The sequence below is a fragment of the Anabas testudineus genome, chromosome 23 (genome assembly GCF_900324465.2).
Source record: "Anabas testudineus chromosome 23, fAnaTes1.2, whole genome shotgun sequence".
Taxonomy (NCBI): Eukaryota; Metazoa; Chordata; class Actinopteri; order Anabantiformes; family Anabantidae; genus Anabas; species Anabas testudineus.
In genome coordinates this window covers 1,475,198-1,488,465 of record NC_046631.1, presented here as the reverse complement: position 1 = coordinate 1,488,465, position 13,268 = coordinate 1,475,198, and the positions used below count along the sequence as shown (strand labels likewise).

Below are 13,268 nucleotides of genomic sequence, written 5' to 3'. Positions count from 1 at the left end.
GTGTGTGTGAGGAGAGAAGCCGGAATAAGACTGGAGAGTGATAAACACTGGGAGGGTGGACTGTGGTTGCTAGTTAACACGTGAACCTGATCCCTGTGTGTGTGTGTGTGTGTGTGTGTATGATGAATCAGTATGTAATACTGTATTTAAGTCCGGTTTCGCACTTGTCACCATGGATGCAAAACAACAGAAAGCGTGTGTATTTGTCAGGTAAATAACTCTTGGTACATGTTCACCACTGGTGCAGATAAACAATAAAAGGCAGGATGGTAAATACGTACCTGAATTCATATATCTAGTACACCCACTGGTCCACTGAGAACCATTGATTTTTAAGGGACACTGTGCAAATGAGGGTGAATTTGCTTTGTGGCTGAGCGCTGTGTTATTAAAAAACTGATAAATCTTGTTTTTTCTACCCCTATGTGGCAAAATAAACTAGCTAATTTCATTTCTCCTGATACAAGATACATGAGGGGTGTTCATTTTGCATAAAAATGAGACTACAGTCATCAGACATTGTCTGAAGACACAACTTTATTAATAAACCAGCAAGCAAAGCATGTAAAATACAATGCAAGACAACCGGGAAACAGACAGACAAGCACAAATCATGTAGAAAAAAAAAAATACCCAAACCAACAATGAAAGTAGAGCTGGGCAGCCTTGACTACAGCTGTAAACAGAAAGACAGACAGAAGGAAAAAAAACAATGAAAAGAAAGAAGGAGCAGCCGTAAAAGATGGGGCGTGACAAGTGTGTGCTGAGGGTGCCGTTTACATCCACACAATAAAGACATTCACGAGTGTCTGGTAGAGCGCACGGACTGGCCTGTTGGGCTGGAAGCTGCTGTGGCAACAGAGGAGGAGGAGGAGGAGGAGGGACTGCGCTGTTTGTTGGGTTAATAGTCTGTCTCCAGATACTCCTGCTGCCATGACACTACACCGAGGAGCAGAATACAGTTAATGCTGGTTGTGGATTAATACTCTGCTGCCTTTCCGCCCTGCACACAAAACCTGACAAGAAGAAGAGAGAAACCTCACTGGTCACCAAGCGTGGTTCACACAGGCCTTTTCAAACGTACTAGGACTGATGCTAGATCATCAAGGTCGTCAAATATTATGTACTTGACCACTCAGCAGCATTAAGCGCTGGTGGATCCCATCACATAGTTCCTGGACCTTTTGAAGGTACTTCCCCAAACCTTTTGGGATTTGGGATTTCTCAAAAGGTTCCTGATCCCTGGGAAAAGTTCAACTCACAGTAACGTCATGTATCAGAATGTCTTTGGGTACATACTGTAACTTTTACAATTGCAGTATATTTAAGGTGCAAACAACTTTTTCCATCTATAAAGACAATATATATTTAAGACATTAAAAACAAGGACCAGAAATCAACCTTCATACCTGGGAGACAACACATTACAAAGGATGGTATCTGTGTGCTGCATAGCTACCACCACTATTTAACCACTAGAGGACAGAGCGAGCCAGTGAATAACGAGTGTTACCTCTCGAATGCTTAATGTTTGATTTATACTTCTTGAATTTGATTTCTGACAGATTCTTTCTCTGCCCAGTCTGTTAAATCTGAAGAAGCCTTCGGGATAAGTTGCAAAACATCTTCAACAACCAGATGCCACTGATTAGCACTTTGAGTAACGTTAAACTTAAAGCTGCATGTGTTCATATTTTTCCATTAAAAGTGAAACGCTATGTTTAACTGTTAACTGTTGCTCATGGTTACAACGCCAAAGACAAAGTAGCACCCTGCTCTACAGTGCCACTCACTTCCACAGACCATTTTAGCATGATTGTTCATCTCCACACACCTTATCCAGCACCAAACGATGGCAACAGAACACACTGAAGTACTTAACTGCTCAAGAGCTAAACATACCTTTTTTTACATACTGCAGCTTTAAATGAGAGTAAACACTGGAGTTTTAAATAAGTGACCAGCACAAATTCTTTTAATGTTGCTCCATATCTGCTGCATGTGTAAAATGGCAACTGTTTGCTAACAATACAACTTTTATGATGTGATAAAACTGTATTTACTGCTAATTCCACTGCCAACAAAAGGCATAAAGACAAAAAACTAAAACAAAAAACACATTAAATAAAATAATTTTTTTTGGAAACAGGCCTCTCTTACTTTCCATGTGTACAAATCAGTGCAACTTGATGAATGCCAGAGAGGAGAATTATCATCCATTTTCAACTTATCACCGCAGACTTTTTCGGTTTTGTCATTTGTAACATGGCGTCTAATTACTTTCGCCTTAAATGTGGCCAGATGCGGGATTTCCGCAACTTCGCAACTGTTTTTTTTCCCTCTCCAGCCATATTCAGCGTATTTCAGTCACAAATATCTGGAGGTATTATGAACTGTAATGAACACGGTCACATTACAGTGCTGTAAATATAAATGCTGACCGACACTTCAGCTCAAGGGTCAAAGCACAGCCACCAAAAAGTATTTCGGATAAACCCTGGTGAGCACATACACAAACACAGCAGTGAAAGCATCCCGTGATTTTGTGATGGTTGAGGGAGATTTTGTTTAACTATTAATTGAGAAATTCGAATAATCAATCAGAATCATTTTGATCAGTCCACAAAACTGTAGATGACTTGTTGTTGACTTGAGACAGATTGCATTCTTAGATCTTGTAGCGTAATCCAAAACATCGGGCTGATGGTTGAATGGAGATGCAGGAGCGTGGGTTTGGGCAGGAGGTGTTGCTCACAGGCCGAAGTCAAAGGTCAGATCAGACTTGTCCATCTTCTGTCTGTACACTGCGTCAAACTTTTCATTCATCGACACTGTGAAGACGTCCTTCCACAGGCCCACACGACCTGCAGGGGGGGACACACACACAGTGAACAGGAGGATGGTTAGCATTTCACCTATGACAGACAGGATTGTGAGAGAGTTCTGTAGATAGACTCTGCATGAAGATGGTTTGCTGGGGGATAATATTCATATTTAATCTGCGGATAATGTCAATGTCAAACAAGGATGAGACTCCTAACAGGGAAATTGTGCATGTGTGTGTGTGCACATGCAAGAGTGAAACGCATGATATAATAAAAAAATAAATAAAATGAAAGTGAAAGTATGGATCCCCCACAGGGAATGTTGTTTGAACATCTGCACATAGACACATGGCCAAGAGGAACCAGCGATCAAACCAACCTTTTTTTTCCCTTTATCGAGCTTTAATAGCTTAATTAGGTGAAATCCAGACCTATTGTGATTATAGTAAGCCCTTATCTAAACAACTAACCTAAAGCTTTTAGCACTCACAGATGCTTTTTAGCACAGATAGGATAGATCACCAATGATCAATTTACTGCATACATCCCGAATCCTATTCAACTATTTTCATTTACTGGTTCTCAGGAGCTACAATGGCGGTGCTCTTCTGCATGACGATCATGTAAAAGCCCCATGGATTCTGATTATTCACCTGACACGTTCCGAAGGATGATTTTCCTTCTGTCCTGAAAACATCAGATCTGATTCGACATGCTTCTGCTGCAGCCTGACGAGGCAGTGACTCACCTTCTGTGGTGGGACTGTGAGACAGATCGGACTGATTGCCGCCTGTGTGCTAAGCCTATAGCACAGCAGACACAAGATTTCCGTTCTGCACCAAAAGACAAAAATAAGATGGGAAACAAAGAAAAGAAAAAAACAGGTAACAGAAACCGTAACAAGCAAAATCATAATAGCAATGATAACATAAACCAAACTGAAACATCAATTCAGGACTGAATGAAAAAGGATGCAACTCAATCAAAACAGACTGGGCATGCAGGTTGAAATGCATTTGGTGGTGCAGTGCAACATGTAGCCACACCGTGGTGCTAAAAATCTGCTTAAACAAAGTGGTGAGAAAACACTCCTACACAGAGATCCAGTCATTGGTGTAGCTAATTAGGGAAGCTCAATGTTCAAAAGTAACTACATTTTTTTAATTTGATAGAAATATAAATGAATAATAATAAAAAGTCTATTATTTAATTAAGTTTATTTAATGATGTCTTTTTTTCCCAAATTGTTTTAATTTACTGTAGTTGATTGAACGTGATACCATCAAATTAAAAGTGACCTTACGAAATTAAAAATTTAAAAATTACGATTGTTTTATGCGTATGTGTTATAAAATGTTCATAATTATTTATTTTGTATTATTTATTTAGAATTGACGTCTCTGGGACTCCATACAGCTACACATTAATAGCTACTCTTCCACCATCTTGGAATCACATGCATGTTAGTATTTCTTTGTAAACAGTAATGTGCCTTATGTATGCATTGTTAGTGTTGCAGTATTGGGGATGGATGTATGGAGTGTGTGGGTGTCTCATAATCAGTGCACTCATCCTGCTTCCAACACCATCAACTCAGCTGAGCTTGAGGCCTCTGGGGGCTGAAGTGCATGGCCTGACCGTGTCGTACGATGTCTGTGTGTGTGCGTGTGTGTGTGTGTGTGTCGAAATGGCAAAACGTTCCAGCTAGGCAAGGCGAAAGGGCAAAACATCTTGTGAAACTGCTGTCAGGACCATCCCTCTGATCCTGATCTACTTATATTCTCAGTACAGTGTGAGGGAACACACACTCTCCACACACGAACCCATTGATCCCTGCAGCAGATTAAGAACCAGGCACAGCACAGTGTGATAACCTTTCGCTAATGCTTTTTGAGTATTTGTTTCCTAGAAATATCTGTGCCATTTGAAAAACAGAGCAGCAGTGCGCACTTCCCTCAAAGAAAGCTCCTGTGAAGAACTTAGGAGCATTAAAATAAAGTTTGACTTGGCTTTGTCACAAACTAAAAAGGTCAGCTTCACATTTTAGAAGAACAAAACCTACTGTCTTGAATTATTTCTGCAGGTATTTTGCTTATTTTCCACCCTTATAACTCAAAACCAGATCTAACAGCTCTGAGAGACAACTATTAATTTAATGCTCTCTCTCTCTCTCTGCTTAGTTTCCTATGTATAGTTCTCACATTTGGCATCACCGCAGTGATCTGTCTCTCCTGTCTTCTACCAAGAATTGCATTTGTTACGGTGTTCAATGGAAACTGAAACTGGGCTGCATCCTGGAAGCTTTATGTTTTCCTTCAACTGTGTTTGTTTGATGGTGCAAAATCCACATCCTACACTGGAAATAAGTTCAGGAAAAGTCAGCTGCTCACTCTGTCATGCTGATTGTGTTAGAATAACAGACTGGATGGTTTAAAAGAAGGGTGGTGTTTGAATCCCTCCCTTCATTTCTGCTCCATCATACATAACCTGCAAACAGCCAATATAGACCAAACTGTCTGTGAACAAATTGCACTGTGGGAATTGTAGGCATCAGGTTTCTGCTACTCTGTGGTAAAAAAAAAAAGTTACATTAGTGAAGTTACATTAGCTCTGCTAATAAAATCAAATCTCACCAGACAATGTAAATGCTGCCCAGTTAGTAGCAGAGTGACCGAACAGTGTTCTTCTTCGTCTACTCACCCCTGCAGATGGACAGCGCCTCAGAGTTGCAGCACTGCTCGATGAGTTGGTTACAGCTCTCCACCATGCCCTCCAGCTGAACCTTGTCGCAGGAAACACCCAGGAACCGGGCTAACCGCTCCACCAACGTCCCCAGGTCCTGGAGGACGTGGAGAGGAACAAAAGGTGTTACACATATTAAGATAAGAACAGAACATGGCGGACAGTTAGCCTTTACCAACATGGAGTATGTGGAGGAATGGGTACAGTTGCCAGCCACTGCAGACTCTTAGAAGAATAAGAGCTATTTCAGTTCAGCATTTTCATCTGTTTCTCTCAAAATGAAGAAAAGGCTGTCATAAATAAACTATTATAAATATGCTGGAGTACAGTATTTACATTGGCTTTAGCTGAAGTGCAGTTTTTTTAACAATGTATGAGAAGAATATCTGTTTCTTTAGCTATGAAATAGTTCATTATGTTCACTATCAAGTTAATAACCCCACTAGTGAAGTGAGATTATTAGATTATGTGCTAAACATGCTAGACAAGGCTAAATCCCTCTGCTTTATTAGTGGCAATTTCTATCAAATACAGGATAAATATCCACAAATCACAATGAAGCAGTCTTAGACATGTATGTTTAAAATGGAATACAATAAAGAGAGAATTGATTTCTTTGTCTATACACTGTGCATCTACATGAATGATCGTACGAACCAAAAACAGAGTCTGAAATCATTTGACTGATTGCATTTTCTCTGTTTATTCTAAAGAAAGACGTTTATCTGCAGAGGAGAGGATATGTATGAGTCTGAGCCTTGTACATGTGATAAGACCAGATAATGTAAAAGGGGACCTTTGACAAAGCAAAGAACAAATATTGATTTGGCATATGATGCTCTTTTTTTTTTACACTGAAGGATTTTAGGAAAGAATGTTCCAATTACCTGCCATGTTGTGCAAAAATGGGTAGAGAGGGTTAAACTGGCTGGAGGAGCCACCTCATACATACCTTGTACATGTCTTCATATTTCAGGAAGAGGACATTGGAGTCCATCCGATGCTCCCAAAATTCCTGAACATGTTCAAACCAGGATCCGTATCCCACTGAGAGAAAGATAGATGTAAACACGGTTGGATGGATGAACTCACAGTACAGCTGAGTAAACTGGACCACATGAGGCACATTGTCCCTATCCTCCAGTAACCTGCTGTACATACTATACTTACACTTGTCATTCATGAAGCGCCGGCAAAACTCCTGAAAGGTTCCCCGGTAGCTCATGGTCCTGAGAGAGCGGTGGAACTGGTAGTAGGATACCACCAGGTCTTTAGGGTTTCGAGCCATGTAGATCACCTAGAAGGCGGTCAATCAAAATGACCCCAAGAGCACAACACACACTTATTGATGAGGTAAAGAAGCAACCCAGGGTGGCAGCCAAATATTTGAAGGCATCATTGGAACTGACTAAATGTGTTTCTGAGTCTACAGTAGGAAAAATATACACCACAGAGGAAGCTGCTGCTTATTAAAAAGAACATTGCTGCACACCTGAAGTTTGCCAAAGAGCACATTGACACTCCACAGCAGTATTGGCAAAATGAAACTATAGTAAACTATTTGGAAAGGACACACTGCACTACATGTGGTGTAAAAAGGATGCTGCATACCATCATGGAAACATTGAAAACGTATGGTTGAGGAAACATCATGATTTGGGCCTGCTTTGCTATTTGGGGGAAGATGAATTCCAAAGTGTATCAAAACATTATTCTGCATAATGTAAGCTGTAACTCAGTAAATGAACCAGTTATTAATCAAGGGTTAATTATCCCCCCAGAACCTTCCAGTCAAGTCAAGATTTGACACTGAGAAAGCTCCTGTTTGCTTCCATTTGATTTCTGATGTGAAGAATCATTGATGGTTCCTCTTTCACTTCTACACTGTTACATATAGAAACGTCTTGTTTTCCTAATCCTTATAGTTTTATTTTGAAATACTTGAACTGCCTGGCCATTCAACACAATCTTGCTCCCCTCTTCTACTGTGTGTCTTAAGATAAGATATATGAGAGTTTGTCGATACCTGCCTTGCACCAGGTATTGATGTGGATATGGCCCGTCTGCTTGTTACTACAAACAAAAGTAACATTGATTTCTTCTCATTTTGTCTTCCTTATTCCTTCCTTCCTCATTTATATTTCACTTCGGTAAGGCTCACCTACTTTGTTGCTACATAGTTATTTTTTGTTTAATGTGTTTCCGTGTTAGGTGATTTGACTATACATCAAAAACTCAAAAGACAAAGCACAGTTGCAATGAGAACTGCTGTGCTACACATCTGTAGAAATATGATTGGATGTTTGTGTCAGCCGGTAGCTAAACAGCTCATGATCGAGCCAATAACGGTGAAGCATGAATGAAACACCTGATGTCAGTTCCAAATGTGATGTCATAACTCAGTATGAACTAATGTTACCTATATGAAATTTGATTTAACTTAATTTAGGGCACAAACTTCACAGTATATGCTACAAAAAGTTCAATCTGAAAATGTCCAGTGTTAGCAGGCTGACCTTGGCCTCTCCATTGTGCATGGCTGTAGGAAGGAAACGATAGGGAAGATGGCTTTTGATCAGGCGAGGGGACGTCAGCTCCTGTGGAAACGCAAAGAAATTACAGTAATAACTTTAATCTGAGCTCTTCCATCCTCTTATCAGCTCTGTAGAAATTCTCTGGTGCTGACAGGTGTGTGTTATCCACTCAAAAACATGTTCCCCATTTTCTTGCAAGATGAAATAAACATTGATACCAATAATGCATATGTGCCTATAAACAACCACCTCGTCCTGCATTGATAATGTATTTTCCTGCAACGCCCTACTTGGCTCACATCAGAACACATTTGCATTTTAATCACCCTTTATGTGGTTAAAGGTGTCCCAGACACATTTAGCTATAATGGGATATCAGTTTTTTTGATTTAGTATTTCACCTCTATAAATCTCTATAAATGATGAAATCAGACGTGTGTCTCTACTAAAATTAATTTATAGTGTTATACTCAGTTGTTCACAGGACAAAAAACAATCTAGACAGAAAGCTCTAGACAGAGAAGTTCAAACCCTGTCTCCAAGCTCAAACTGAGATAACCCTGATGATATCATCATGGATTTTCTTCAGTCCTTGGAATGCTCCCGTGGGACAAACAGCAGACGTTATACAACTGTTTTCCCCATTGTAATTATTCTGACCTTTAAGAGTAGAATCAGTGTAGGGAGAAGGTATTTGGGTTGCTGCCAGCCTGTAGCAAGCCTCTTTCCGTAGTCGTAGGTCTACTGTGTGTTTGAACAAATCAAAGCGAGGGCTTGGCATGTACATGATTAGTCCCAGCAAGTTATAATGATGTTACACCCAGCAACAGGTACAGTACATCTTATTCTAAATGTAACAACTGACTAGCTAGAGTCCTACAGTGATCAGGTACTGAACTAATGCTGCCCTGATCTGGGCTCCAAACCCAGTACTCTACCTGTATGATATCCAGGCCAGGTTGGGGATACTCTAAGACAGGCAGCTGTTCGTCGATGTTCATAAGGCCAATCTCATCTGGGTCTGCTCCCTGGCTCACCAAATACACAACTTCCTGAAGTAGACTAGTCCCTGCAAAGACAGAGGTGAGACGAGAAGGTCAGAAGGCAATCAGGGAAACAAAGAAGGTGGATACACCCAATGGTACCTCAGCACCAGTACCTCGTAGCTTCTAAAAGCAAGAACATAAGTTTTGCCGCAAAAAGGGAACAAAGTTATGGGGCAGTGTCCGTACTGCAGATTGTTCTCCAATTACATGGCATTGGAGTAACACTGTACTCACAGTCCGTCAATATACGGTATATTCAAAACCATTTCTGCAGAAGGGAAAAACAACAAAAGATGGACCAAAACATAAAATGATGCACTCTGTTCTTCTTTCACTGCAGGTTGTGGATCATCTCCTCCTTGGCAATCAGATGTGTGGTCTTGTTGACAAGAGACATGAGCGAGTTGAGTTTGTGCGACCAGTCCTTGAGCAGGTCAGTGGGATCTTTACCTTTATCTTTACATTTCTTTCAGTCAATCTTTATGCCGCAGCTCTGGAGAGTCAAAATGTACTGTTCTTGGTCATGCCAGTGTTCTTTGTGGTTGCAGATAGACTAGAATGTCTAGTAGTGCAATAAAAGTAATGTAATAAAAGCTGAAAACTAGAATTAAATCCCTTATTGTGAAATCTTAAGGACGTTGCTTCGTGGAGAAGAGAAAAAGGAACATTTAAGGCTTTTATCCCTTTCTGATATCCACGCGAGAACTTCTGCATGAAAGGCTAACCTAGAAAAAGAAGTTATTCATCTGCGAGGCCTCGGGCTGCCCACATGCTGCTGGGTGTGTGACCGCACAACCTATTAAATACTTTTGCTAATTTCCTGGAAACATTTTCTCATTCCAAAAGAAAGCTTCTATTTCACATTAGTAGCAGTTATGGTGTGTTGTGCAGCCATGAAAGCACACAAACGGCATAGCACTGCAACCAATTGCACTTGTGTTCGTCCAAAACTCCAGCACCTGAGAGAATTTATTGACCAGCCTCACCAGTTTGATGCAGAGATTACTGCATAACACGACAGTAAAGTAAACCTGCTTCATGCGTCTAACCCCTGGCAGTGGAATTGGCTTGTATGCTCCAGTTCCAGGTCAGTTGTTTCACTTTGTTGCGTCACGTGACTCAGAATAGTAGCAAAAAACAGTTGAAATCAGCTGAACAAGGTGCGTGTCGAATTGTGCTTTGGTCAGATTGTGCTCATATGTTACAGAAGAATGATTCTGGGAATGTATGACCTGACATGCAAGTTCGGCACATGCAGTCACTAGCTCTGAAATAACTGCTGTGCATTTTGTTTCGGTTGATCCAAGTCCCTCAAGGCAGTGCTGCTCTATCCCTATTTCAGCAGGTTGGAGTTATTTTTAGGCATCTAGAGGTTTGCAAGTACTGATTCTTTAAATCTATCATCTTCGTTTCATCATCAGGGTTACCCCACTATGATGCAGAGGTGTACTACCTGCAGTGAGATATGACAAACAGTGGTAAATTTCTCACCCCCATGAGGTTTATAGAATGATACTCAACCCCATTGGCCAAGACAGACACATGTAAGCCAATGGCATCATAGCTCTGCGGCATTCCCAGCCATGTGGCCTGCCATGTGCTTTCCTTTCCCACTGCACCATAAAGAACACAGATACACCAACACAGAGCGGTGGAGGGGGAGGGAGGAAACAGGAGAGAGGGAGAGCTAGAAGCTTCTAAATATAAATGTATCTCCTTTGACTCCGCTGTGTTACCTCGTCAAAGACGAGCGTGGCTACACAGCTTGGTGGACGTGCATCCTCCATGTATGTTTTGCGAAGGATGCCCCGCAACGAAGCCGTGCGAGGGTTTTACAAGGTGTCAGCTGGTAACACTAGTGGGTGAAACAGCTGCACGCACGCCGCTTTGGAAGTCACAAAGCACACCAAGTTCAGACCATCCAGTGTTTTTGTGTACAGACATGACGGAACATTCCAGCCCCCGCTGTGACAAACTTGTGAAAGCCAGTGTTCTCGGTGGCTGCTCCCAGACTGAGGTCTTTGCTACTATTAGCCGCGGTGACCTTAACAGATGTCACGTATTATGAGCCTGAATAAAACAGCTTTGATTTCAGACCAGGATTCCCTGGAAATGTCTTCGCAATGTTTTTTTTTTTTTTTCAACTATTATTGCTGGGGCTGGGTATGTGACCAGGGCAATGTCCTAATTTACAAAACGGCACTGAATGTAATGCTGAATTCACAGAAAAGAAAAGGGAGATTGCAAAATCAGACAGTTGTTTGTGTTTCCATGGGACCTCATGCACAATCAATATCACAACATTTTGCACTCACTGCATTCTCAGGGGACTTTCCATTTTCCCACAGCCCAGAGACCTGCGGGTATGAGTCCAAATGACATGCAGGTGTAGCCTATAAGAAGTCTCATCAAAGGATGGGTGAGGTTTTAAAGAAGGGCACTTCCTGCAGTAACTTACTGTATATTTGATATTATGCACAGAATCCCACTTATGTCGCTAGACTCTGCATAAAATTTTGTCATAGCATAATAGAAACAGTGTGTGGTTCAGTATAGTACCTCATTGATGGGTTTTGGTTGTGCTCTTAGGGTCACTGTGACCTTTTAGGTCACAGTGACCTTTTAGGTCACAGTGACCCTTCTTGGTAGAGTAGTCACAGTCCCGAACTGTCTTTGACATCAATTTGTAACACTTTCTTTTTTAGCTTTATCAACAATTCTTGATCATAGATCCTCTGAAAGCTCCTTTTGGTGAGACATACTTTTCCCACTAGCATTATGAAGTGTTTACTGTTATTATTTTAGGCACTTTATATTTGTTAATACTCTTGACTTAGATGAAGATCAGATCATGTTTTATGACAAATTAATGCAGAAACCATGAAATTTCATTATGTTTACATACTTTTTCTTTTCCACTGCATCTTTTCTTTACAGTATTTACTGGCATCAGTTAAGGTTTAACTGCCGTGCAGCTGAGACGCAGATCCAGAACCCAGATTTCCATGACAGTAGTCAAACATCCCTCTGGTCCCTCTGTGCGCACTGGCACAGCGCACCACCTGCCCGCCGCCGTGCCGTCACATGACCGGACCCACCCCAGCGCACAGCAGCAGGGCACCGTGCGCACGGGCAGCCCGGTCTGCAGCAGCGCTGCGCCACGACGCTTGGATGTAAACATTAAGTTCCGTCTGTGCAGCTCTGGCGTGGGTGATCGTTGTGGACGATGGCGGCCAGCTTAGATGTGTAGACAAACTGACGCACTACAGTCAATTACTTTGTCTGACTCAGTTTGCTGTCACTTGATAAGGCTGATTGTATAATCCTGGGAGGCCTATAAGATGTAGCTCTGCAGCACAAGCGCAATAAAAGCCCAAATATTAGATAACTGTGACCCGCCCCGTTGTTACTGGGCCTAAACAGCCTTTAATGTGATTTGCAGCTTTGCAGATGGCTGCACCTGCATGCAAGGAGAAGGGAACCCCGTGCATAACATTGCGTGCCTGCGTGTTTTATGTTCTTTTTATTGCAAAACTTTGATAGTCACCAGGGAAACATGCCGTCACCGCTGCAGCACAGAGCAAAGACCAGCGAGGAGATGCGTAACCACGGCGGACACCGCGCACAGGGAGAGGCTGAGGCTGAGTTACCTGACTTTGGGTATGTGACAATCCATATGTCGCTACTTCTGAGGGAGAAGTTGGCGATCTCCTCCATCTTCCCTCTGCAGAAAGGCGGCAGCCGCACTCCATCAAACTCGAAGTATTTACTCTCAAACTCAATCGGCGTGCTCGGCGTGTCTGCCTCGCTCTCGGCCATCGTCGAAAGGGAGCCGCCAGAAAACGCGCGCACACCCACGCGAACACTTTTATTCAGTCAGCGCAAACGACAACAACAACAAGAAGAAAAAGAAAAGATGACGATGACGGCGGTGATGGGGTTGTCTGGAAACGTCGCTCGATTCGGGATGGTGAGGGCTAGCGGTAGATGATGCACGGCGAGGCGGACGAGCTGACCTCGAGCCAATCGCGCGGCAGAGAAGTGATGTAATGCGCGCGCACGAGGCTCAGCATCAGGACCACTCTTCACCCAGGCGAGGATGATGCGCGCGCAGAGGCAGG

At 42.2% G+C, this 13,268-nt stretch overlaps 1 protein-coding gene across 1 annotated transcript; it reads right to left on the bottom strand.

Annotated features, from left to right (window-relative positions):
- Positions 1-1,710: 1,710 nt before the first annotated feature.
- On the bottom strand, positions 1,711-13,152 carry sult4a1 (sulfotransferase family 4A, member 1). The gene is made up of 7 exons (XM_026363322.1): positions 12,798-13,152; positions 9,040-9,170; positions 8,084-8,164; positions 6,738-6,864; positions 6,520-6,614; positions 5,526-5,664; positions 1,711-2,864 (listed from the first exon to the last, which is right to left on the bottom strand). Exons 1-7 carry the CDS (start codon positions 12,964-12,966, stop codon positions 2,752-2,754), a joined length of 855 nt encoding a protein of 284 aa, XP_026219107.1. The 5' UTR covers positions 12,967-13,152; the 3' UTR covers positions 1,711-2,751.
- Positions 13,153-13,268: the final 116 nt, after the last annotated feature.

Coding starts and splice junctions, on each gene's coding strand:
- sult4a1 (XM_026363322.1), bottom strand. CDS start 12,966: ATGGCCGAGAGCGAGGCAGACACGCCGAGCACGCCGATTGAGTTTGAG. Junction 8,165..9,039: donor CTGGCCTGGATATCATACAG/GTAGAGTACTGG, acceptor GCGTTTCCACAG/GAGCTGACGTCCCCTCGCCT. Junction 5,665..6,519: donor AATATGAAGACATGTACAAG/GTATGTATGAGG, acceptor CACGTCCTCCAG/GACCTGGGGACGTTGGTGGA.